A 25,795-nucleotide genomic window follows, 5' to 3' on the forward strand; every position below is an offset into this window, starting at 1 on the left:
AAACTGGTAAGGTTTATATTTATATAGAAAATATATATGTACGAAAAAATATATGTACATTTGTATGCATCTTCGGGAAAAATAAACGCTTGAAAAATACTTTTACAGTTTGAATCACAGTACCTTCGAACACTAAAACAGCTCTATAAGTATTAATTGACGTAACTATAGTTTGTATTAAAATATTTGGTTTACATTTAGTAGCCATAACTTAAAATTATAGAACGAAGTCGAATACATATATGTATATCACTTTTCGATATTCAATCTTTTGAGCTACTTGTATTTAGTTAATACGTTACATTTATTTGTACATCGTATTGTTGATCCAGTCCCATGTAACAGTCAGACATTAAATAGAACGTTAGTGTTGTTTGTCCTTTAAAAGAACGAAATAAGATATATAGTTGTATTTACTACAGAAAAGAGTTTGTATTTTGTATAGCAGGATGTAAAAAAGAAATGAAAAAAAATATACATGTCGAATTGAGTAACCTCCTTTTCGAAGTCTGTTAAAAAATGTTTCATATAGAAATATTAATGAAAGTGAAATTACCTAATTGCGATGGTGCTGTAAATTGTAATTGGTGATGTTTCCATTGATCATTTATTCCACTCACTCGCTTTAAAGCCCATAACTCTTTTTCAGAAATACTACCTAAAACTAGAAACCAGCCTTCGTCCTTTCCTTTCTGGAACATGGGACAATGTACTTTTAAATTATTAGATTTATTTTTTCTTCTCATGCCAATATTTAATATATAGTCTTGATCTTTCTGTACATCTATACACGTAACTCTATCGGGTTGCAATGATATAGACTTTCGCTCAGTTTCATCAGACGAATAACCTTCCAAACTTAGATTAATCAAAATTAATGGCATGTCTCGTATTACTTGATGTATCTGTTAAATTATCGATAAAATTACTATAATACTCGATTCAATTTTAATTTACTTACAATCATTAGTGCATATTTAATAATTTATATGTGCCATATTTACCTGATATATTTCATTTTCTTGGAACTCTTTTCCAAGTATCGATTGAAGTAAACTATATTTATTGTACACTTTAGTGCATAATATTGGAAGTGCTACTGATAAAGTTGAAAATAACTGTAAGTGTTCCGATTGAACATGAGGCAATGTAGTAATAGCGTATTCATCTATCCACCGAGCTTGAATAATCATTTGCAGTAACTGAATTATTATAAGCGTACTTTCTAACCATCCATGTTCTGCAACGGTATCTATCATTGCCTGAAAATAATTATTCATTATAATGTCAGTTTAGTGTTTTATCGCAATTACAAATATATAATATACGTAACATAATTTCACATACTTGAATAATTCTAATTGCTTGATCGAGAACTGACTTTAAGTCGGTGACATAATCTGCGCATGGTAGTTGCTGTCTTGAAAAATGTGCTTGGAGTAATAAAAATGCTTTAGTATTTGGAGAATCATATGTATAGTTATCTACCGGGTAACGGGACATTTTGCTTAATTCTCTGTTGAATAATTAGACATATTGAAATACACTCAGAAAAGCTTGTCCTTTTCTAGATAATAATAACTAATAACTTACTCGTTTACTAGGTCTTCGTTATGCCTTACTGGCAATTCATTGTATTCATAGGAATTGCATAGAATATGTAGGCATTCCTCCAGTGTAAAAGATTCTTTCAATGATTGTTTAAACATTAACATGGTCTGATGTGACAAATAATAAAATGATGCTATTTTACCCATTGAAAGCGGAACCAATATTTGTTCGCTCTAAAATTAATAGTATCGTTAACATAAGTATCAATAATATATCAAAATTTATTAAGTCATTATAAGAAAAGAAAAGGCATGAAACTAAAAGTTATAATTATTAATTTTAAAACTTAAATAAGTGTAGTATTTAATTCAAATATAATTTAGTCTATATTTTATAATAAAAAATTAATAAGGTAAATTTAATATTGTATACCTCATCAAATTCAATACAATGCGAATCCATTAATATTTGTATTGTACTATCCACCAAGGATGATAAGTATTGATTAATCGTATTAGGTTCCAAAGCATTTAAATTATAATATATAGGATTTTTTAATAATCTCCTGAAGAAATAGGTCCACGTTAAATAATCTAAAAATTCTTGTTTATTCTTAATTGTACCAGCAACTATTTCTGCATTTATGTGGTCTGGTAACACTCCTAATAAACTTGATTCTACTGGAAAAGGCTGATGCAGAAAGTTTTTATAAAAATTTTTTTTCAAGTCGTGTACTAAAACAACTGCAACCCCAGAATCATCGAACTGAGGTCTGCCTGCACGACCCATCATTTGAAGCACATCTGTAATTGGCATGTCTACGTAATGTTTTGTTTTACCATCGTAATATTCGGTTCCTTTTATTACTACCAAGTGAGCAGGGAAGTTTACACCCCAAGCTAAAGTAGCTGTAGTAATCAACACCTAAACGATATTTTTATAAAATACATGTTATAGTAATATTCTCGATCATGATGAAGAAGATAGAAGTGAATTAACTTTTGTAAATAGCACGAATAAAGATTAGAAATTATTGTAGAAATTGAGAAGAGATGATAAAGAAATGATTAAATAACTACAGAATGAAGTCACGAATAAAATTATTAATAAACATGAGCTTGAAATATGTACCTGAATTTTATTATTAACAAACAATTCTTCGACGGTTCTTCTATCTTTATCTTGAAGGCCAGCGTGATGTATACCAATTCCAAAAGCAAGCATAAGCTTTAAATTCGAATCCCGTACATGATCTAAGATATTATCCATCTCTTCATCGGGCATATGTAGCCATTGTTTCGGATTATCTTCCACTGCCAGATAAGCAATTAAATCTAACGCAGTTAATCGCGTTTGCCTTCTTGATGAAACAAACACAAGAGATGGGCTTGATGGTGAATGTTGCCTGATTGCTTGAAAAGTTGGTCTATTCATCGTAGCCATTCGAGGACAATAATGCTTTCCAGGGAATCCCTGTATGTGAATTTCTAATGGTACAGGTCGTACAGATGGACGAAAATTATATAGACCCATTTCTTGGATGCCAAGCCAATTGGCTAAATCCACAGCGTTAGCCAATGCTGTAGAGAGTCCGATAACTCTTAGCTTTTTCATAGTGTGAGAAGAAATAAAATTAGTTCTTGAAACGATAACTTCCAATACAGGACCACGATCTTCTCCTAACAGATGGATCTCGTCTATGATTATAAGTGCAACATTTTTTACGTAAGTTCTTGTTTGCCAACTTCTACTGATACCATCCCATTTTTCTGGCGTAGTGACAATAATGTTTGAGCTAGCTATAATCTTAACATCTGGTGATACGTCTCCAGTTAATTCTACTACTTTCTTCCCCAGTTGTTCTTCAAATCTGATTTTCCAATCCTTTACTCGTTCCCTAACTAAAGCTTTTAGTGGCGCAATATAAACAACTTTCTGCGTAGGGTACATTTTAAATATTCTAAACATAGCTATTTCTGCTACTATCGTCTTTCCTGAACCAGTTGGAGCTCCTAAAAGAACGTTGTTGTCTGTATGGTATAAACAATGAAAGATCTGTGTTTGTATCGGATTAAAGTGAGAAAATTTGTAGAGTTTTTCAAATGTTGGCTCCTTTAATGCCTTTATTGGTAACGGTTGTAATTTTAATAAATCAGTGTGAGGAGGATATATTTCAGGTAAAATTAAATTATGAAATGTTATAGGTACCATACTTTCGCAACCCAACCAGCGATCGCTTGTTGCTTTTACTATATATTGCGCAGGCAATGGTTCCTGCAATGGTATAGTCATTACGAGTTCTTGTTCAAGGTTATTGTAAACCATTTTTCTTGTCATTTCGAAATATTCATGGTGATAAAGGAAATTGGTATCTGGATCTTCAACCCATATCCAAAATGGTTCAGAGGTTTTACCGTGAATTTTATCATTCCACCTGAACTGGGGATATATTTGCAAACGTATTCTTAAAACTGTTCTAGTAATAGGTTGTAAACTGTACGTCATTTCTAACATGGGTAACTCTTCGCAACATTTCTTCACTAATGCTGCTGTTTTATGGTTACGCAGAATATCTCCAATTTCTTTGACATCCATGTCGTACAACTTGTCAATTGTTAAGTCGTACTGATTTATTTTATCAATTATTTCTGGAGGTAAACACGAAAACTGACACACGGGACTTATATGACTCCATTGTTGCAACTCAAGCATTTTTGACATTTCTAATAAGCGTCCAGACATTATCGCGTTATTTCTTCTTAACATAATTTTAAATAGCGCGCGACATATACGTATTGCATTCTGTGTAATATACGACTGATCTGATATCAATGAAAATGCATTAATCCGACCACGCGATACATACGTTTGCAACAAAATGTTCACTTTACCATGTATATTTTCTGAACCACCTTGTGGTATAAGATTGCAATATTCCCTTTTCAAATAATCCAACTCGTTAAGTTCGTCATCTCTAACTTTCAACTGTTGAAATTCTTGAGAATGAGATATCAGTGCAAGTATTTCTGCTTCGTTCATTATTGGTTTCATCAGTTCATTGAAAATTTCAATAGTGTCGTATTTAAGGTAAAAATGGCTTGCGATACGTCCAAGGTCTGTTGTACTTAGATCTCCAGTATTTATATTATATCTAATCATTTTAGCTTTATCTAATTCTTTGGCTGCAGTATCGATTAATTCTTTTCTTTTACGTTCTAAATTTTGGTCATCCATTTTTTCTTGATAAGGAATCCCATACACCTGATAATTTAATTTCATTCGAACAAACAAATAAGTATAACTCAGCCATTTTATAGCTTCTTGTAGATTTGATATTGTACCTAATGCGATTTCAGCATTTAAATTGTCGGCCAAATATTTAATGAAATTGCTCTCGATAGGTATTTGATTCGTTAATAATGACAAATAGTGGTATAATTTGTCGTGGGAAGTAATAATAATAGCGTCACCTGACTTATCGTATTGCGGTCTACCAGCTCGTCCAAAAATTTGCAAAACATCTAGTATATCTAAATCAACGTACGAACTACTTTTTGAATCATAGATTTCTGTACCTCTTATAATCACTGCATGCGCAGGCAAGTTTACACCCCAAGCGAGCGTCGATGTGCAAACTAATACCTTAATCAATCCTTCTGCAAAATATTTCTCAACTAAATTTCTCACTGAACGTAATAAACCAGCATGGTGTACCGATAATCCACTGTTAAATAAGTCGATTAAATACTGGCTATTAGATTTATCGAAAGCTCTGTTTGTAAATTTTGCATGAGCTTCAGGAATAAATAATCTTAATGTATCATTTTGTTGTGCCAACTCTTGCAGTGCTTTTGCTACCCTAACAGTAGCATTGCGTGCATGCACGAAAACCATTACTTGATGTCCTTTACGTACCATATCTATAACATGATTGTAACATACTTGATCCATGTGACTTTGCTGTTGTAAAGGTGCTGTTGCCTTTACACCGATAAATGTTTGACTAAGTGGTACAGGACGAAATCGATGGTCGAAATAAAAGAGTCCTACATATGGATTCACTCTTAAAAATCTTGCAACATCTACATAATTTGGTAAAGTAGCTGAAAGTCCAACAATTCTAATCATATTCTGCGAAGACTCCACTTGTCTTAAAGTTCGAGCAACTAATGCTTCGACCACAGGTCCTCTGTCGCCGTGTAACAAATGTACTTCATCAATAATTAACAATTTTACAATGCTTGTAAGAGAAATGTCTCCAGTACCTTTTCTAGTAAGAACATCCCATTTTTCTGGTGTAGTAACTATCATCTGTGTTTGTTGAATCTCTGATTTGGTTAAATGCATATCCCCAGTCAGTTCTCGAACTGATATGCCAAGGCATTCAAGTTTTTTCCCAAAGTTTCTTGTCATTTCCGATGCTAAAGCTTTCATTGGTGCCACATAAATTATTTTAAATTTATCTTTCATTAATAGATCGTGTTCAATATGTTGTTTTATTTGATGTATTACAGTTAACATAGCAACGTTAGTTTTACCAGCTCCAGTTGGGGCACAGATTAATAAGTTTTCATTAGTATGATACGCTGCATTAAATACTATGCTTTGTATACAATTTAAGGATTTAACACCTTTAAAAACCATTTGTCCGATATCATCAAGCGAGGATATCATAACAGTTTTGTAATTAACATCAAGTGATTGTACTTCTGGTATTGGTATATGAACTTCCTCGCATATAGGTGTATTATTTCTCGAAACACTTTGGGGCAGCATGATTTTTTTTCCTGATATGAAACTACTTGTACACTTACTTACATTGGAGTCAAACACGAATGGAAACTTTTCTTGTGCATTTCTGCTTGAATAAACCTCTTTCCCGAATATAGGTGTATTCATTTCGATTAATGCTTCCTGCTTTGTTCGATGCAAATCAAACGAGTCAAAGTCATTTCCTTCTAAAGTTCCTTTTCCTTCTCGTTTATTTGATATTTTGTTTAATTTCTTTTCTTTTTTTAGTATTTGTTTTAATAGAGTTTTTTCTTTTTCAGACTGTACAGTTACTTGACCGCTAATAACAGGTCTCTCTACGTTAGTTTGTTTTTGTATTTTTGCTACGCTACACAATGCCATAATACTTCTTTGATGTTGTATTATATACTGGATAAATTCTATATTTTCACAACCTAGAATATCTAATAACTCGTTCTGACTTTCAGAACTTCCCAATTTGTTGCTTATCAAGTTTGTGAATGTATCAAAACTAAGATCCGTAGAGAACTTTCTATATAACAATTTTAAATTGTCTATGTAGATTGTTTTATCAAACTGAAACAAAAATATAATCGTAAATTAAATATTGTTAGAAGTGTATACTGATGTAAATGAATTTAATACATACTTCAGTTTTGGATGGTACTTTAATTTTATTTTTATATTTCATTGTAAAATTATTAGTGGTTTGGTTTGTATTTTCTGAAGACATACTATGAAGCAATTTAGTATCTGGCCACAATGCTCTTGCAGGTTTATAGCCAAATTTTGTACCGAATAAGTTAATTTCTAATATTTCAGTGTTATTTGTCCCTTTCCTTAAAAATGCTAACGTTTCTTCGCTAATCGATTGTTGAATCGAAAGAATCACCTGTAAGAATTAAGAAAATTTACAATGTAAGCTAACTGAACGAGGTGCAAAACATTAACAGCTAAACATCAATTTTCTGTTACAAACAAGCGACAAGAATAAAAATACTACTGTATATAGTTTCCAGCCATGTTGCAGGGATAATAATGATTGCGTACAACATATTTACCGTCATCATTTCATGAGTAATTTCAGGTGTTAAATTTCCTGCTTTTCCTTTTAAAATCTTAAATTTCTCCTCAGTTAAAAATTTGTGATCGATTAATGAAAGCAAAGTAAATATGGTAAAGTCGTCTAACAGTTCAGGAGAATATTCACCTAAAACAATACAAAGTAACAATAAAATATATTTTTTATCATTGTAAATCATTACATACCAAGCGCTCTTGCTGCAATTTGCCGTAGTTTACTCATAGAGACCATAATGTTTTTTGGTACAGCATCCTCTAGATCGTGCCAGCTGAGATGACTATATTTTACACCAATATAAACATATTACAATCTTCATAACAAGTTATAAAACTTACTAACAAAATCAGTTATATTACTTAAATAATACATAGGATCTACGATATGTTAGATAAAAAAGATACCTCTTTGACTTGTTATTTCGTTCCCTGTGTTTTCTTGATAAATCGTTTGGCTCTAACTCGGTTACACTTTTAATTCGTCCAAGGTCTGAAAACATCCGTAAGCATCTTGTAATGCGTGGTGATTCCGGCATTGTTATCAAGAAATGTATCGGTGCACGTTAACTGTAATTTCTGCAATAATCATTAATACTTGTTAATACGCAATGTCTTTTTCTAATTTTGTTATCATCAATAAGCAAAATCTGAAAATCCATAATTATTCATTAGAAATACACACATCTGGATATATTAACTTCGTAACAGTAACAGCAAAATATTATCATTAGTATAAATATTATCAAATAGTATCATTTGTATAAAAACTGTACACATAAAATAATACGTTACTTTTAAGATATTTACATAAAAACTGATTATTAAACTTTGTATAATTTTCCTTGTCGGCGAATAATGTTGTCAATTCGAAAACAATCCGTCCTTACGTTTCTCTATTACGTGGCGAAGAAGCTCAGTAATTGTAATAATTAAACCGTATCGTTCATATGAGCGTTTATCATTTGTTCAACATTGTTCAACTGTTGTTCAATTTGACGAAATTTTATGTTTGCGGAAGCTATACATCGGTACATGCATGTATTTATATACACATATGTATATATATATATATATATATATATATATATATATCAGGTTATTAAAACTAGAAAATTATTTAATCTTTAACAATATCAGTTTTTATCAGATTATTGGGTGTATAAAACATATCATTTTCAAGAATATAAATATAGACAAAAACGACAAGTAATTGTTCAGATATATATATTATATTCGGTTAGTTTTTCTAATTAAATTTATTGCTAAATATAATGCAACATTGCTCTACCTTCACATGCCTTCACATAGATGTCAAAACGCATGCTGTACATGCAGGGTCGGTTTAGCAATATTGGCGCCCCGGGCAAGATTATCGTGGCGCCCCTTCAGGGTTATACAGGGTGTCCCAAAAATGTTGTAACACCTTGAAAGGGGAGGTTCAGGAGGTGATTTGAAACAACTTTTTTCTCAGCGAAAATGTTGTCCGAGGTTTCGTTAAGGAGATATTAGGCGAAAACTCCGACCAATCAGAGCGCAAGTATGCCGGTGGAGCGTAGCCTACGCGCCAAACGGCTGCGCTCATAGGCTACCGCGGCCGTTCCACTAGGATACTCGCGCTCTGATTGGTCGAGGTTTTTTGTTAATATCTCTTGAACGAAGCCTCGAACAACATTTTCGCTAAGGAAAAAATTGTTTCAAATCACCGCCCGAACCACCCTTTTCAAGGTGTTACAACATTTTTGGGACAACCTGTATATACAGTTTCCACTAGTGATTATTGTTTTTCTAGTGTATCAATACTGTATTTACGAAAAAGGCATCGTTGTTGCTTCCTCGCAAAGGGATTTTTGTTTGTTATGTATTTACATATATATGTACATATATTCTACATATATATGTACATATATTCTACATATATATGTACATATATATGTACATATATATGACATACTATACATATACATATATATATATATATATATCTTTATTAGTGTTTTTAAATGCAGAAGTTTCGTTGACACATCTCTAAATAAATTGAAACGAATGAATGCTTTGTTCATGGAATGATAGTATCGTTTTATTATTTTGTGAGGTTACGTAGCCACAAATGACAGGAGCATTTGGTCGTACACAAATCGAACCTAGAAGTCATGTAAAAGAAATGTACAGAAGGTTTGGAATCGAAGCGTCCTTTTAATTCTAACCGTGATAAATCGAGCTCTAAATTTTACAAATATTTGGGAATTTATGAATGTGGCCACAGCGAGATATTTTGCGGAGGGTCTTTACTGGGGTTATTGTGACCCAGGTAGACCGAAAATCCGCCTTAACAATAAGGTAAAATTACCCTTTAATAAACACTTTCTTCCATTGCGTATCTATCTATCGAAATTAAACATCTTAAGAAATGTATTATAATTTATTGTAAACGCAAACGCTTCTAAATTTTATATAGCACAATCATATGATACGTGTTTATAGCGAAATGGAGATAATTTTTCATTGGTGTTATTGTTGTCAATCTTTATGTATTATTTCATAAAGTTTCAAATAGTTATTTGTAAATATACAAACATTATCATAATTGTAACCAGTATCATACAGTAACCGTTTATATTATTCTATCTTATTACTCAGCTTTTGATCAAGACTGCCAATGTAAGACTGAACCACTGATGCATGAGATAATTGTCTTTGATGTTAAGTACGGACAGCATCAATGGGAAACCTTTTCTCGTGCTTTAAGGTGTCTCTTCCACCAACCACCAATGATCAATCCATGTCATTAGAACATAAAGACGGTAAATATTGCAGTTGTAATTTATGTAATCTGTGAATCGATGCAGCTTATCTTTTAATTTTTTCTTGTGCTTTATTTTTATATTATGCCACATTTATTTCGTTCTGTAATAAATGCATTGTATAAAATACCTCTTGTATCTTTTGTGAATCAATTTAGCTTTGCAATTGAGATTGATACAAATCCAGATAAATATGTTACTCTTATTAAAAGAATATAAACAATACTGTAAAGTTTTGCGAGAAAGTTATCGACAGAACAGAATAAACATCTTTATTTGATACGATTAATAATTAATACATATACTTCGTTCGTAATTTCTTAACACAGTCATTAATGACATACTATACTTTTTTTTTTTGACGATTTTTTGGATTATTCCTGACCTCGGACAATAAGGATTTTATTATATTTCATAGTAATGTAAATAAAATTATTTTCTTTTGTCCAATTATATTTTCAACTATTTCGTATGACATTTAATGAAAATTACTGTATAATTTAATATTTGATACAACATTGATAACATTGTGTGTAATATAATTATAATGTCTACAGAAACAATGGAACTTAGGGGTTTGTTCCCAAATTCTTGCCAACAAACGAGGTCTATGGCACCTGAACCACATATAAACGGAAACAGAAAATCGATCGCCACATTATCAACGTTCAACAGTGTAGGATCTGATAATTGTGGATCTGTGCCTAGCGTGCAAAATAATGTACGTTTGTCGAGAGGATTTTATGCACGTTTACCACCATTGGGAAGATCCGGACCATCGGTTGGTCTCAACGTAACAATTGAATCAAAACAACAAAGAGAACCATCTGAGAACAAGATAAATGCTTTGTTTGACCAATATAAGGTAAATGTTAACCTCACTTTTTTTATTTCATTTTATTTCATTTCATTAAATTGAACAGTCTACCTTGATTCCAATTTTTTACAAGTAATTTTTGTATTAATTACTAGTTAAATAATAAATACATTTATTTAGAATATGATTAAAATTTAATATCTGATATTAAATTTATAATTTTAACTCAATTTAAAATCCATTTTTGAGACGTTAATCTGTACTTTGTATTGTTTACTTATAGGATCCACACGAAGATGTAATTTTAGCCGATGGTATAGAAAGACTTTGCAATAATTTACAACTTTCACCAGACGAATTTCAAGTACTTGTTCTTGCTTGGAAACTAAACGCTGAACAGATGTGCCAATTTACACGTCAAGAATTTGTGACAGGTTTAAAAGCAATGAAAGTAGACAGTATACGTGCTATACAAACAAGATTACCAGAAATTGTTCAAGAGTTAACAGTAAATAGTGATTTATTCAAAGATCTCTACCGATTTACGTTCCGGTTCGGCTTAGATGTTAATTCCGGTCAGAGAATATTACCAGCTGATATGGCAATCGTACTATGGAAACTCGTTTTTACGTTACGTGAACCACCTCTTTTATCTAGATGGCTTACATTTCTCGAGTGCCATCATGTTCGAGGTATACCCAGAGATACATGGAATATGTTTTTGAATTTTGCTGAAAGCATTGGCGATGATCTTGGTGCCTACGATGATGCAGAAGCATGGCCAAGTTTATTTGATGATTTTGTCGAGTATGAAAATGATCAAATGAACCAAAACATCAGTAAAGATGATATCATAAAAGATGTTTCTATCGATAAACCTTAATGTCGGTATTCTAAAGTAATTTTCAACTTAACAAGGTATCACCTTACATTTGATCCTCGAACAAAATTTATTTTAAATTCTTTGACAATGAAATCATAAAAATAATTTCCTTGCAATATTTACGTGTTATTTATTTCTCAACTTTTACATTATATGTAATATTAAACGAAATTGGACGACTAAACATTTCAGAAAAAAATCAAAGAGTTTCGTTAGAAGAGATGTAAATTTGAAATTTTGCACACTTAATGAACATATTAGAAAGCAGAATTTCTATAATCTAAATTTGTGATACAGCGTCTATGAATGTATACAATTTCAAATACATTAATATTTCTTACACTTTTTGAAGATACTGTTAAAAAAAAAAAGGAACAAATGTAAAAAAAAAATAACAAAACGAGATATCTTGTACTACAGAAAAAATTCTTCGGAAATTTATTTTCACGATTTACATTTTATTAGATTAGAATATGTGGTGCAACTTTCTTTGAAACTGGTGTAAACATATTACTGTGAAACAAATTTGATCATTCATGATCATAGTCTATGATATTGTTTTAGATGGACGTATGATTTATTTAAATTATGTTTCTATTTATTTTTTTTTTGTCATTAATTAAACCTTTAATACTGTTTAGATACTTGAGTGAGTATCATTAAAAGTTTCCGATAAACGTATTTCAAATGTAATAACATTGTTCACACACATATATATATAGTGCCATGTCTTTCGAAAATATTAACAAATTATTCGCTAAAATTAATAATAACTAACGTGTCATTGAAAAATGTATGACCTGCTCTAATTTTTTTTTGCAGAAGCATGCTATACAGTTTATATAATAATTTTGATTACAGCAAACGATTAGTGATTTCGCATAGCCTTGCTTTAGGAATTAATTAGTAGTACTTTTTTCTTTATTATATTCAGTGTTCGTTTGCCTTTGCCAGAAATAGACATTTCAAAAAGAATTTGATAGTTTAAAAATGTGTTACTTACACAGAGGGACTTACATACTCGAATTCGGATATAATTTATAATATTTTTTTGTTCTTATCTTATATTCGCTATGTTTACTACTTTATATTTAAAACTTGTATTAAAATAAATTAAATTTTAATTACATAAAATGAAATGAATATACAGTTATATTTGTATACTTTGTGGAATACACCTGTTATAAATACATAAAAATAGAAAGAATAAGAAATTACAAATATCCATATTGTTTTTACAATATTTAATTTGATGTTTTTGGAAATTACACAATGTATGTATGTAGTTTACTGTCTACTCGCTACATTAGCACCATGTTACAAGAACTAGTTTTCAAAATTTATAAAGGAAAAATAGTTAGAAGAACTTATTTTCGTGTTGACTTTTTTATACAAAACTATTACGTCTTTGGTATTTCTTGCTTTGTTTACCTATTAATATTCTTTGTGTCGAATAAAGAAGTTCCTCTGTGTTAGGTGAAGTACTATCCAGTCCGTAGAAAATTTCTAAAATTACACGAGTGTGTCGTAACTTAAAGTCAACAAACGCACATGTAATATTAATTTATTTGAGTAACTTAACAAGGGCTTAAATCTGTATTTAAATCTAGGCTTACCGAAAGTTAGCTTTATGTATAATATTGTATACCAGATACATGTTTCGTTAAAAATTTTCACTTAACTAGCATTTGAGAAACAGTCTTAAGAAATATATAGGGTTGTTTTTTATTGTGATAACTTCTAATCAGATCAAATATTGTAGGAGCATTGTTATCGAGGAGTAGACGCGGTGGCAATGCGATGAAATCAAGTGATAAATATAAGTAGAATTTGAGTGCTAACGCAATAGATATTTATAATGAAAAATTGTACATTTCTCGTGGCTCATAATAAATTGGTTTTGATTCTGTAACAAGAATATAAACCCTAGAGGAAGGATAACGCATTTAAAAAGTTTGATAATGTTGATAAGTATAATTTTTTCATACTTTTTACAGAAGTTAATTGTTCACGGTCTGATATGTATTAAGAATGAATTTTATCATTAAGTATATAAATTGATCCATTAATAGGATGTTGAAAATGTTATTGTAAACTATGTGTACATATTATGATAATACGAAAGTTTGGCATAGTTTTAATAACATATACGCATCACAATACGGAATGTCATTCCGTATAATTGCGACAAGATTAAAAATTAAATGCTACAATAATAGTTTTATAAATATTTTAATAATGAAAAATATAAGAAACCACTTTCTTAGGTTTAACATTTTTCAATTATTTCAAATACAGTAAAAATTTTATTTTCTTTTTTCTTTTACAATATAGACTGCCTAAGTAATTATCCACGTTAATGATCTCAAAATAATTCCATAATACAAGTTACATTTGATTGTAAGAAATTATTAAAATGTAATTAAAGGCAACAATTATTAACAGGAAAAAAGCTTTTAAATAAATTTCTCCGTGTAATTTGACATTATTAATATAAATAACAATTGATATTAAGTCACTATGTTTATGATATAAATTCCAGTATCAAGAATATTTTTCCAGGAATATACATTAATTTCTCTAACGACATAACGTATAAAGTTTATAAATTTAATAGAGATTTACAGAAGAATTTTTAAGAACGAGAACAAGTGTATATTTTAAGGACCACAAAATTATTATATCATTTTTATTTTATAACTAAATATATCAAATTTGGCAGTGAATTTTATTCAAAATGATTTTATGTATTAAATTAACGATCTATACGAGAAATAAAGCTTTTATAAATTTATAAATTTAGTTCCATTTGTATCCGCTTAGTATTAATTACACGAATATTATAATTAGCATAAAAGTTATATCTGAGTAATTTGTTTCTAAAAATTCGATAAATCATAACGAATCTACAATATTAATTTTGAAAGCAAGGATCGCTTTTTGATAATTTTAAGAAGTTTACATACTATCTATGAAAACACGGCGATTTTAAAAATGAAACTAGTGGTAGATCTGAAAAAGATCATTGCAAACATTTTAGCCTTATCATAATATTTTATTATCTCATATTAAACTACATGAAAAGATAAATTTTAACATATTCGATAAGAAAATAACGATGTAAGTATGGTTTATGAGACGTTTCAACATTGAAACACCTCGATTACATAATTATGTTGAAAATACTGTTTCAACGCTGTCTTTTCGCAGCATAATTATTGTGGTGGTATCAGTTAGCATTTCAATTTGAAATCTTCCATAAAAAAGTTATACGCAGATTTGTGGGAAACGCATTATTACCGCGTTAGCGTTTGTCCAATGAAAATCAATGTTGTTTTCCTACAATCAGGGCCAGTTTTAGCAATATTGGCGCCCCGGGCAAGATTATCGCGGCGCCCCTCCAGGGGCTTAAAATTTTTAAAAAAAGAAGACAATGAGAAAATATCGGTATAGAGGGTCTCCCAAAAATGTTGTAACACCTTGAAACGGATGATTCGGGAGGTGATTTGAAACAACTCTTTCCTTAGCGAAAATGTTGTCCGAGGCTTCGTTGAGGAGATATTAACAAAAAACCCCGACCAATCAGAACGCGCGTAGCGAAGGTTACATGCTAGGCAGCCGCGCTCATACGCTACCGCGGACGCCCCACCAGCATACGCGCGCTCTGATTGGTCAGTGTTTTCCGTTAATATCTTCTCAACGAAGCCTCGGACAACATTTTCGCTAAGAAAAAAGTTGTTTCAAATCACCTCCTGAACCACCCCTTTCAAGCTGTTACAACATTTTTGGGACACCCCCTATATACTATACTATACTATACTATATACTCAAAGCCAGAGATGGGCAAAACCCTGGACTTCGAATAAATCTGAAGTTTGCTTATATGTTTTTCTCTTTTCCTTCTTTGGAAAATGTTCTAAAGAGGAAAGGAGATAGACATATCGGCAAACTTCAGATTTATTCGAAGGCTAGGGTTTTGCCCATCACTGCTCAAAGCAAACATCCCCAATCCAATGATGGACATTCGTGGGATTTTTCCTGATCATGCGCATTAGAGCGAGCATTGCAGTCCTCACTGCTGTATACACTTGCTTAGAATTTAGGGTACCATTGGATCCCAGTAAGAAACAAAATATAATGTCCTCTTTTTTTCCTTGATGATTCCTGACGTGGACGGCTGCGGTTCGTTATCATTTTTTTCTAATTTGCCCTAATATTACACTCACGAACACTAACACTCTTGTACTTAATTTGTCCATTAAAAACGCGGGAAAATTGCACAGGCCCCTTAAATGCACCTCCTCTGGCGGTTCGGATACATGTATGGTAGCAGACGACATGTAGCTGTGACGTCAGCTTACGCATGCGCAGAAAGGAATTCCTCGAAGGAAAAATCCCACGAATATCCATCACTGGCGGGAAGCGGAAAATTGCTGAAATTTAAAAACTGTGACTGACAAAACTGACTGACATAAGTTCGTTTAATCGTACAATTATATCACAGTAATCGTCTATTGATTATCGATCTATTATATGATTTTTATATGCTAATAACTTTTTAATAAAAAAAAAAAAAAAAAACCGAACAATGGCTAAAAACTCTTTAATGTTACTGAAGGGGGTGGCCTTGACAACATATGTCAAGGTCATCGGAGGTGTCTCCCTCAAAACGTAAGGTTTACCAAACCAAATCTTTAAAAATTTCAAGGAGGATCTAAATAAACATTTTATTTAATACTATAATGTAATAATTATTACAACGACGTTTTAAGCCTAAATAAATGATACACGTAAAAAAGGTATTAAAATTAAAAACCAAATAGAGATTTGAGATCGTTGAGGGTGAGTTTCGAGGCGACGGAAGTTTTACCGCCGCTTAAAACACTTTGCGCTATTTCCACTTTCTTCTCCTGCAATTGCTGGATGCGCTCTTCTATCGTATCTTTGCAAATAAACCTAGAAAAAATTCCGAGAATAAACCCATAACGTTCTCGTGGATCGCTAATATCAAGATAAAGAAAACTCCAGCCACTTACTTGTATATGGAAACGTTCTTCTTTTGCCCGAAACGGTAAATCCTATCTTGCGCTTGCACTTCCAGTTGCGGATTCCAGTGAATGTCGATTAATAATAAATGATTTCCACCAACCAAGTTCAATCCAACACCTCCAGCAGTAAGGGAAAGTAATAATATTCTTGGATCTCTGTTTGTAGAGTTAAATGAATCCATTACACCCTGTAAATACGTTCACACGAAATTAATTACACAAATATTCATTATTAAAAGCGAAGGATGAATATTTTATTAAAGTATATACCTGTCGATCCTTGATGGCCACTTGCCCTGTGAACATACTAAACGTGGCACCTTTTATCGAAGGCAAATACGACCCTACAATGTTCAGCATAGACGTCCATTGAGAAACAATAATCAATTTATCATTTCTCTCTAAAATTTCCTCGACCTTACGAAGTACCACTTTCATCTGCATTTAAAATAATACAATTAAATAAATGTAATGTAATTAATAAATATAATTTTGAATAAATTTCTCTACATATTAAAAATATGAACTACATTTGTTATGTTAAATAATTAGAGGAACGATTGTTTTATTAAATACTGCCATTTAACACTTCGAAGATTGTATCTATAACGTATCTTTTCGTAACGAAAGGATTAAACAAATATTTGGTCAATCACTGTCAATCACAAAAAGAAAAAAAAATCGATATTGTTACGCCGTGGCGCATCTTGAACCATAACTAATATTCTTTTAATAACGACAACAACGACAGTATTAACTTAGAACAATTTAAATGAAGACAATGCCATCGCTTTATTTTAAATTTGATAAATGCTATTTCTCTTCTTAAAGTTTATGAAACAGAAATGCGTTGCACTCGATAGTGAAACTAGTCTTATGAATATATTTTGTGGTACTATTTTTTCTAAACGTATATAATAACTGCGTGTATAATAATTTTAACCCTTTGCACTCGAGGCCTTTTTTTCTGGTATCTACCAGCAACTCGAGATGTTTTTTCGCGTTCTATTGCCATGAATTCTAAGCAATCTAGATTTGAGAATAAGGTCACCTTTACCTCACCGACAATCATTTTATCGACACTTCAAGCTCCAAAGAAATGAAACCTAAAGAAACATTAGCTATTGTAGATTTGCTGCGTGAAACCTAATGGTGACTGAGAGTCACCTCTCGAGTGCAAAGGGTTAAAAATAATTTACGAGTAATTGTTAATCAATTATACATAATATAATAATATTATAATCGCATAATCACTCACCTTGGAACTTATACGCTCAGCCTTAAAAACAGGATTCTTGGACGTGAGTAAATTGGTGGTTACCCTACGGTCAACGCCCATCTCCTGATCATTTTCATGTTTGTTATCATCACAATCTTGCAACGTTATACTGTTCATTCGTATCAACATGTTTGGATCTACATTTTCTATATCCATTATTCCACTCTCCATCATATCTTCTTGGTCCAGCATCGAGTGAATAAGGGTCGGATGAACGCAAATTTGACGTAATCTCAACAACAGTACCAAAATTTCGTGACTCTTAACGTCAGCATGCAACGATAATAATTTATTCTGCGCTTTTGTGAATTGGGTATTTCTGTCTGAAAAAAGATCACGAAAAATTACGATTTGTGATTCTGACATAAAATTTGGAGGAGCAAAAACGTTACAACTTTTGATATTTCATATAAATTTCCATCGATACACGTACTTGGATTCGAAAGAAACGTCGGTCTATCGTACGCCCCGCTGGCTAAATCGTTCATGTGATGTTTCTCTGCTCTCTGCGACAAAAATTGAGCGAACAAGGTGCGAGAGTAGATCAAGACTTTCTCATATATCAACATTTCCTGCTTATCGAGCTCTACAATTATTTCCTCTATCGTTTTATCAGGTAAACATTGTAGCGCGCCCTTATCTTGGAGCTCTTGTTTCGTTCTCCGCAACATTAGCGTGTTCATCACGGTTGCCAATCGTTTATGACCAGAATGGTCTCTGTTGTCTACCCAACGTTTCCAAACTCGTAAATCGTCGAAAGGCGTACATTGGAGGAATTTAAAAATCGAGTACAAATCCATTTCCTTATTCTGTATAGGGGTACCAGAGAGCGCCCACCGTTTGTTTGCCACGAGACCGCACACGGCCACGGATGCCTGGCTTTTATGATTTCGAATGATATGCGCCTCGTCGAGTATCACGCGGTCCCAATGGATTTTGTACGTCGTTGATCTGGACTTATATTCGCGACTTAATATGTTGTATGTCGTAATGACTACGTCGTTTCTCGCTAATCTCTTTGGCACAGTTTCTCGGTTGGTCCCATGGTAAAGCTCAATGGAAAGCAGACCTCGTCTGCATCTGTTGAGTATTTCATTCTCCCACTGGGATAACAGAGATGCTGGGCAAACCACGAGCGTACCGCCTCTGTGTTTCAATGTTGTTTTATTATTTGTCCATTCTTCGTCGCTACTATCATCCGTACTTCTGAATCTTTTCGCAACAACGATCAAAGATATCATCGTTAAAGTTTTACCCAAACCCATGTCATCGGCGAGAACTCCACCAGGTGGTCTCTGTTGCTCTCTCCACATTAACCATGCCAACGCGTGTTGCTGATGCGGCATTAGCCGTACTTTCAACCCCGGTGGATCGTCTGCTTTCTGTTCTTCGGTCGGTCTATCTAGAAGCGACCCATGTAAATCTTGTATTCTATCGATTGTTAAAGCTAATTCCTTATTCAGCGTTGCTTGAGCTCTCGCCCCGAGTTCGTTCATTTCTAGCGATTGTCTCAGTTTCGTCGGTATGCTATTTATGTCATAATCGGAATCCGAGTCAACGGGATACGTAAATTCGGGAGCAATGAATTCTTCTTTAACGAATTGTACATCTTCATCTTCTTCGGAAGAATAGAATTCAGTGTTCAAATCTGTAAATCAATTCAGTGTTGATATAACGAATTGTTTATTTGTAACTCTGTCTTGGAAAAGTATATATTTAAACACAAACTGGATGACTGCTTAGACTGTTGTACCTCTTCTTTTGTTGGGTGTATGCATAAATGTACTTGTGGATGTGGTACTGGCGTATCCATCTACCATACTATTATTGTTAGATTCATTGTTCAGTGTGATGTTACTAATTTCCATAGTATTAATGCTTTTCATAGAGGCACCGAGGGATTTATTTTTCTTTGTTTTCTTACTCTGTATGGTAATAATTTTTTCACTGCCATCTATAAAACAATACAATAAGAATATCGAATCCATGTCATTTACAATGTTATTATTAGACTGCAGATCTTCATGCTAAATAAAATCTCTGTAAACATACCTACAAAAACTGAACCTAAATAGGAATTTATTTTACTCTGCAAGTATTATAATATAAATTTTAATTTCAATATGTTTTATATTATTGGCTACTAGGTCCATTCTATAGTTTGTTGCACATTCAGATTTTCTATAAATGCATAAAAATCTGCAGTCTAGTTATTATAATTCACCAAGATATAATACTTAAGTTTGTTTAATTTTGCAATGTGTACTGTTTGATTTAATTACAATGTAATTGTTAAAACGCTCTAGAATGAGCATATTGCTAATAATCCCGTAGGGGGTTCAATAGCGTAATAAATAATAAAAAAAAGATATAATACCGCTTGAAATACTATAATCCATATCATCCTCATGGCTATCACTGCACGATGCATCATTTTGGTTTTCGTTATCAGAATAACCAGGAATAAACTTCCTAATTCTATCCTCGATGTCAATTTCTGATACTGGTGATTTCTTGGATGATGACGACCTAAACGTTAATGAAGAAAATTCTATGTTAAACATACTGACGATTATAAGTAAACCTAAAACAAAGCTTAACGAATGATAATCTTAAGAAGTTTACTTACACTTCTGGCGTTATACTTCTAGAAACGCTACTACTACTTCTACTGCTATCGATCACAAGGATTTGCTCTTTCCCGGCATTATTATCGATATCTTCCTCACTATCAGAAATGACAATAGTCTTTCCATCCGTACGAGGCGAATCACGCCACCGATCAAAAGAATCATCCATCCGAGCTACTGTCAATTTTAGTAACTTCGCTTGATATCAAAGAACCACAAAGATCTGCAAAGATCCACATGGATCCACATAGGATCGTTTGTTCTACCTGCGTCGAACTTTTCAAACCTGATGAATATGGCGCGAACATAAATCAAGTAATTGACTAGTTTACCTTAGAGACCCTCCAATCAGAGTCACGAAATAACATCAAGGTTAGGTCGGGATCCGCCATTTTCCAGCTAATTTGAAAATCATGTGGGTGCATTTGGCGGACTAATTCAATTACTAGAAATCACTATCATTCTATGTATACTAGAAGATTTCTAATTTAGCTCAGGGGCTCATTTTTTTTCCTTATAACTTATCAAATCTTGTAGTTTTTGACCTGAGAAATCCGAAAATGCAAGTTAAAAGTTTAGGAAACCAATAGTTTAAAAAATACGAGTAGATAAAGATGTGTGTATTTGACGTACTTTGACAGGTGTGGGCAACGCCATATTGCCTCTACCCATCTTCTGATTGGTTCGCGCGAATTGAACGGTCATCCGTGCGAACCAATCAGAGGACGGGAAAAAGCAATATGGCGTCGCACAGCCTGTCAAAATAGGCCAAATATACACATCTTTATATACTCGTATCTTTTAAACTATTTATTTCATAAATTTTTAACCTGCATTTTCGGCCTTTCAGGTCAAAAACTACAAGGTTTGATAAGTTTTAACAAAAAAAAGGGGGCCCTGAGCCAAAATTTAACCAAAGATTTCAATGTTGACATTTAACAATTAGGTAACCACAGTTAAAACCTGATAAATAACTTTTTAGAAGACAAATATGTCGAATCTTTTAATCGACCGTAAGTACAGAAGTTACAAAGAAGCGGAAGTGAATTTATTCCAAAAAAACTGTTCTTAAATTAATCATAGATATAAGCAATAATTCTAAGGTAAACTATAGAAAAATAAGGTCTCCCCTTTAGTTGAGAAAATACAATTCTGACAAGAAAAGTTATATTTTGGTACGAGTCCTGATTGATGTTTTTTTTTTTATTTCAATTTTCTATCAAAAATATACTTTTTGTATATTATGTACTATATATATATACTATATATATATACATATATATATATATATATATATATATATATATATATATATGTATGTATGTATTATATATTACCTTACCTATATTTTAAGGTTGAAATTAATTTTTAACGTAACATATCATGGCGGAATACCAACTTGCTGTAGATGAGTAAGTCTTTACAACGATTTTTATGTTTGGTCGTAAGTTTATTTCGTTTTATCGTGACAGTCACATGAAGGAAGGTTTGAAAGTTTGAAAATGGATAGTGATTCTGTGTGTGCAAGTTGTTCTGAAGAAACAGTCATCGATAGCACAGAATCCAAAATATTGTGGAATATAAAATGTAAAAATTGAAATCGTTGTAAATACTTACTTACTCACAGCAAGTACGTTAAAAATTAATTTCAACCTTAAAATATGCGTAAGATAATATATAATATGCAAAATATAGTACATAATATATAAAAAGTATATTTCTATGATACAAAATTGAAAAAAGAGAAAACAAACATCAATCTGGATTTAAACCCGGGCCAGCAATGTTACAACCTGATACTCTACCAATGAATTCAATGATCCTTACTAGATACTTTTATTATACGTCTATTAAGAACACATAAAAAACTTTAAACCAAAATATCTCGGAAACGAAGGCCCATTCTTAAAAAGCCAAAATGATCATCGCGAAAGCAAGACGCACAGGAAACTGTAGTCGTTTGAATAACTTCAAATCCATACTAATATCATAAATGCGAAAGTAATTCTGTTTGTCTATTACCTTTTCACGTCTGAATCGCTTAACAGAAATATAATTTTCTTGGATTTTAATTTTTGAAATTCGACGGTGATCGAGTGATTGGAAACGATCCTGAACGATGCAAAAGCCAAATAGCATACCTGTTTCGAAATAAGCAACTCGTCTGTCCCGATCGAGTTGCTTATTTCGAGACATTGCTGTACTTGTTTCTATTTCTATAATGAATTTCAATATATTTATCTCTATTCTACATATATATAGTTGGTACGCACCATAGCTATCAGAAAATCGATTACATTTCGTTAACGTAAATCAAGCAGTATTCCCAGTAGAATTAAATAAACAATTTTGTAGTCGTGAATCTAAAGCATTCATTCGATGTACATGGTGCTTAAAATTTTTGTTTCCACTGTTTTTTCGAAAATTATCACTCAAGTTCATGTACATCATACATTTAAAATGGAAATTGTTTTAAAAAATATATCCGAACATTAGTGATAAATAAGTCACATTTAACGAATGTATTTTTAAAAGAAAGTGAAAAAAAATAATAGTGTAAGAGTGTTTCAACGGGACTCGAACTCGCGACGAAGGAATTATTATATCGATGCTTTAAAAACAAAAAATCAGCCGGAATGGTCGAGCAAGAGATAGGAATAGCGATGATGAATTCTGTGAATGTTGTTCATGCGGCTGCGAAGACAGCGACACGCCTTGCTCGCGTCAATGCAACTGATCGAAAGAAATTACCAATAGAAAAATTCGTAAAATTAAAGAATATATATTTCTTTATTTCTTTTGTACATTAGTATTGTAGGAGCCGCAGATTGAGTATGGATGGCGCGGATATCGCAGTATTAGAACTCTATCTGAAGCGGATAGTATTTGTGGTGTTTAGGTCTGAAACAAAATTCAATAGAAAATTATCGAAACAGACGTTATTTTACATTGTTTTTTAAAATAATTTATTTTAATTACATACCCAAATGAAGATGTATATCTTCTGTTGCAATTTAAATCGTTTAGTGCCTTCATATCTTCGGCATTTATCTCGAAATCGAAGATGTCAAAGTTTTCCTGTATCCTTGATTTTGTTACCGACTTAGGGATCACCAAATGTCCCCACTGTATCTGTTACAAAATTTGTATTAAATTACGAGTCTTAACAATTTGATTAAATATAACGTATATCTTTAAAACTTGTACTTGATGTCGCAGTATAATCTGAGCAGCACTTTTTTTATACTTGGCAGCAATTTTTTTAATTTTCGCGTCTTCTAATATCAATGGTTCGTTTTTATCAGCATTAGGTCTATCAGGAGCTCCAAAAGAACTGTAAGCGGTGATCGTGATCCCTTTGGTTTTACAAAAGTCAGACAATTTTTGTTGATTTAAATATGGATGACATTCAACTTGATTTGTCACTGGCTTTATTTTACAGTTGGATAACACGCGCTCTATTTGCTGAGAATTGAAGTTGCTCACACCTATGTTCTTCACAAGATTTTTTTCTACAAGACTTTCCATGGCATGCCAGGTATCTAAATAATCTGTATCCTCAATTAATAGATTACCATCAGAATCTGTTGGAAATATTTTGTCACCATCTGCAAACATAATACATCATTTTTTAAACTATTGGAGTCATAGTTAACAGTTTTGATCATTATAAAAATAGGACCTTTGAATGCCATTGGTGAATGTACTAAATAAAGGTCAAGATATTGGAGACCAAGATTGCTCAAGGTCTTTCTCAAAGCAGGTTCAACTCTCTCTGATCGATGATATGTATTCCACAGTTTACTAGTCACAAATATGTCCTCACGCTTTATAACACCTTCCTTTATTTTTGCAGCTATTGCTGCACCAACTTCTGCTTCATTTTCATAAGCATGGGCGCAATCAATGTGACGATATCCAACATCGATAGCATCTTTTACTGCTTGTGTCACTTCGTTAGGTTTGGACTAGATAGAAAAATAAAGAAGCAATTGTTAATGTAACGGAAATCAGAATAAAAACTACATGTTTTAACATACCTTCCACGTCCCTAGTCCCAACATGGGATAAGTATTGCTATTATTGAACTTCACAGTTTTTTGGGTCATCATAAATTATTGTAAATATAACGTCTATTCTTAAGCACGGCTACTACGCATATGTCACCTGATGTCACCACTGTAATATCTGCCCATTATCTTTTATAGTTAAGCGTTATCTGTTTATTTTGCTACTCATCATTCTTGATTATTGTAACTTTTTATAAACGCTGAGATAAACGGTAGTTGGAATCCGAAAAAATAATATGCGCATATTTGTCTAAAATACACGTTACATTTAGTGTGGATAATGAGTGTATATACTCTTTACAACTCTTTACGGAACACAGCCCGCCAATGTAGCCGATAGCATGTCATTCACAATGTATTTGACGCATGCACAGAGAGGACAAATATCATTCTATACGTTTCTCTCTCACACAGACTTTGGACAAATATCATTATATATCTTTCTCTCTTACACAGACTTTAGACACACTTTCGGTGTTGGCAATCCCCATCCATGTCTATACAAGGTGCCCCAAAAATGTTATGACACCTTGAAAGGGGTGGTTCGGGCAGTGATGGGCAAAACTCTAGGCTTCAAATAAATCTGAAGTTTGCTGATATGTTTGTCTCGTTTCCTCTATTAAAAATTTTCCAAAGAAGGAAACGAAACAAACATATCGGTAAATTTCAGATTTATTCGAAGTTTAGGGTTTTGCCCATCTCTGGGTTCGGGAGGTGATTTGAAACAACTTTTTCCACAGCGAAAATGTTGTGCGGGGTTTCGTTGAAGAGATATTAATGAAAAACTCCGACCAATCAGAGCGCGAGTATGCCGGTGGAGCGTAGGCTACACGCACTCTGATTGGTCAATGTTTTCTCCTCATATCTCCTAATATCTCCTCACG

The 25,795-nt window shown here is 32.5% G+C and overlaps 4 protein-coding genes across 6 annotated transcripts; 1 reads left to right on the plus strand and 3 right to left on the minus strand.

Moving 5' to 3' along the window:
* Window positions 1–35: 35 nt before the first annotated feature.
* LOC128874630 (activating signal cointegrator 1 complex subunit 3) lies at window positions 36–8,643 on the minus strand. The gene is made up of 12 exons (XM_054119535.1): window positions 8,191–8,643; window positions 7,789–8,030; window positions 7,573–7,664; window positions 7,365–7,513; window positions 6,953–7,195; window positions 2,683–6,879; window positions 1,984–2,475; window positions 1,594–1,784; window positions 1,348–1,516; window positions 1,005–1,262; window positions 557–905; window positions 36–379 (listed from the first exon to the last, which is right to left on the minus strand). Exons 2-12 carry the CDS (start codon window positions 7,917–7,919, stop codon window positions 291–293), a joined length of 6,360 nt encoding a protein of 2,119 aa, XP_053975510.1. The 5' UTR covers window positions 7,920–8,030; window positions 8,191–8,643; the 3' UTR covers window positions 36–290.
* A 621-nt stretch (window positions 8,644–9,264) lies between these two features.
* LOC128874632 (DCN1-like protein 3) lies at window positions 9,265–14,676 on the plus strand. Its single transcript, XM_054119536.1, has 4 exons — window positions 9,265–9,720; window positions 10,021–10,184; window positions 10,742–11,049; window positions 11,285–14,676. Exons 2-4 carry the CDS (start codon window positions 10,103–10,105, stop codon window positions 11,882–11,884), a joined length of 990 nt encoding a protein of 329 aa, XP_053975511.1. The 5' UTR covers window positions 9,265–9,720; window positions 10,021–10,102; the 3' UTR covers window positions 11,885–14,676.
* A 1,916-nt stretch (window positions 14,677–16,592) lies between these two features.
* On the minus strand, window positions 16,593–21,526 carry LOC128874592 (transcription termination factor 2-like). Of its 3 annotated transcripts, none has more exons than XM_054119451.1 (10): window positions 21,475–21,526; window positions 21,174–21,386; window positions 20,841–21,064; window positions 20,589–20,740; window positions 19,965–20,165; window positions 18,645–19,859; window positions 18,191–18,534; window positions 17,203–17,370; window positions 16,921–17,120; window positions 16,593–16,840 (listed from the first exon to the last, which is right to left on the minus strand). In XM_054119451.1, the coding sequence occupies exons 3-10, from the start codon at window positions 21,008–21,010 to the stop codon at window positions 16,693–16,695; spliced, it is 2,598 nt and encodes an 865-aa protein (XP_053975426.1). In that variant the 5' UTR covers window positions 21,011–21,064; window positions 21,174–21,386; window positions 21,475–21,526; the 3' UTR covers window positions 16,593–16,692. The 3 variants fall into 3 exon arrangements, with proteins under 3 accessions (XP_053975426.1, XP_053975424.1, XP_053975425.1); XM_054119449.1 differs by having other exon boundaries at window positions 20,841–21,117; XM_054119450.1 differs by lacking the exon at window positions 21,475–21,526 and having other exon boundaries at window positions 20,841–21,117; window positions 21,174–21,403.
* A 2,081-nt stretch (window positions 21,527–23,607) lies between these two features.
* Window positions 23,608–25,384, minus strand: LOC128875054 (aldo-keto reductase family 1 member B1-like). Its single transcript, XM_054120367.1, has 5 exons — window positions 24,882–25,384; window positions 24,524–24,809; window positions 24,049–24,449; window positions 23,825–23,973; window positions 23,608–23,742 (listed from the first exon to the last, which is right to left on the minus strand). The coding sequence occupies exons 1-5, from the start codon at window positions 24,951–24,953 to the stop codon at window positions 23,700–23,702; spliced, it is 951 nt and encodes a 316-aa protein (XP_053976342.1). The 5' UTR covers window positions 24,954–25,384; the 3' UTR covers window positions 23,608–23,699.
* Window positions 25,385–25,795: the final 411 nt, after the last annotated feature.

Source organism: Hylaeus volcanicus, chromosome 4 (assembly GCF_026283585.1).
Source record: "Hylaeus volcanicus isolate JK05 chromosome 4, UHH_iyHylVolc1.0_haploid, whole genome shotgun sequence".
In the NCBI taxonomy this organism is placed as follows: domain Eukaryota; kingdom Metazoa; phylum Arthropoda; class Insecta; order Hymenoptera; family Colletidae; genus Hylaeus; species Hylaeus volcanicus.

Excerpts from the sequence above, each read along its gene's own strand:
- LOC128874630 (XM_054119535.1), bottom strand. The coding sequence starts at position 7,919 with ATGCCGGAATCACCACGCATTACAAGATGCTTACGGATGTTTTCAGAC. Across the intron at positions 1,517-1,593 it reads AACGAAGACCTAGTAAACGA|AGAATTAAGCAAAATGTCCC; the intron begins GTAAGTTATTAG and ends ATTATTCAACAG. Across the intron at positions 380-556 it reads TACAGCACCATCGCAATTAG|GACAAACAACACTAACGTTC; the intron begins GTAATTTCACTT and ends GTTCTTTTAAAG.
- LOC128874632 (XM_054119536.1), top strand. The coding sequence starts at position 10,103 with ATGGGAAACCTTTTCTCGTGCTTTAAGGTGTCTCTTCCACCAACCACC. Across the intron at positions 10,185-10,741 it reads GTCATTAGAACATAAAGACG|AAACAATGGAACTTAGGGGT; the intron begins GTAAATATTGCA and ends TAATGTCTACAG. Across the intron at positions 11,050-11,284 it reads CTTTGTTTGACCAATATAAG|GATCCACACGAAGATGTAAT; the intron begins GTAAATGTTAAC and ends GTTTACTTATAG.
- LOC128874592 (XM_054119451.1), bottom strand. The coding sequence starts at position 21,010 with ATGGATGATTCTTTTGATCGGTGGCGTGATTCGCCTCGTACGGATGGA. Across the intron at positions 18,535-18,644 it reads GACGTTTCTTTCGAATCCAA|ACAGAAATACCCAATTCACA; the intron begins GTACGTGTATCG and ends ATCTTTTTTCAG. Across the intron at positions 17,371-18,190 it reads CTGAGCGTATAAGTTCCAAG|ATGAAAGTGGTACTTCGTAA; the intron begins GTGAGTGATTAT and ends TTTTAAATGCAG.
- LOC128875054 (XM_054120367.1), bottom strand. The coding sequence starts at position 24,953 with ATGATGACCCAAAAAACTGTGAAGTTCAATAATAGCAATACTTATCCC. Across the intron at positions 24,810-24,881 it reads TGGGACTAGGGACGTGGAAG|TCCAAACCTAACGAAGTGAC; the intron begins GTATGTTAAAAC and ends TTTTCTATCTAG. Across the intron at positions 23,743-23,824 it reads AGATATACATCTTCATTTGG|ACCTAAACACCACAAATACT; the intron begins GTATGTAATTAA and ends ATTTTGTTTCAG.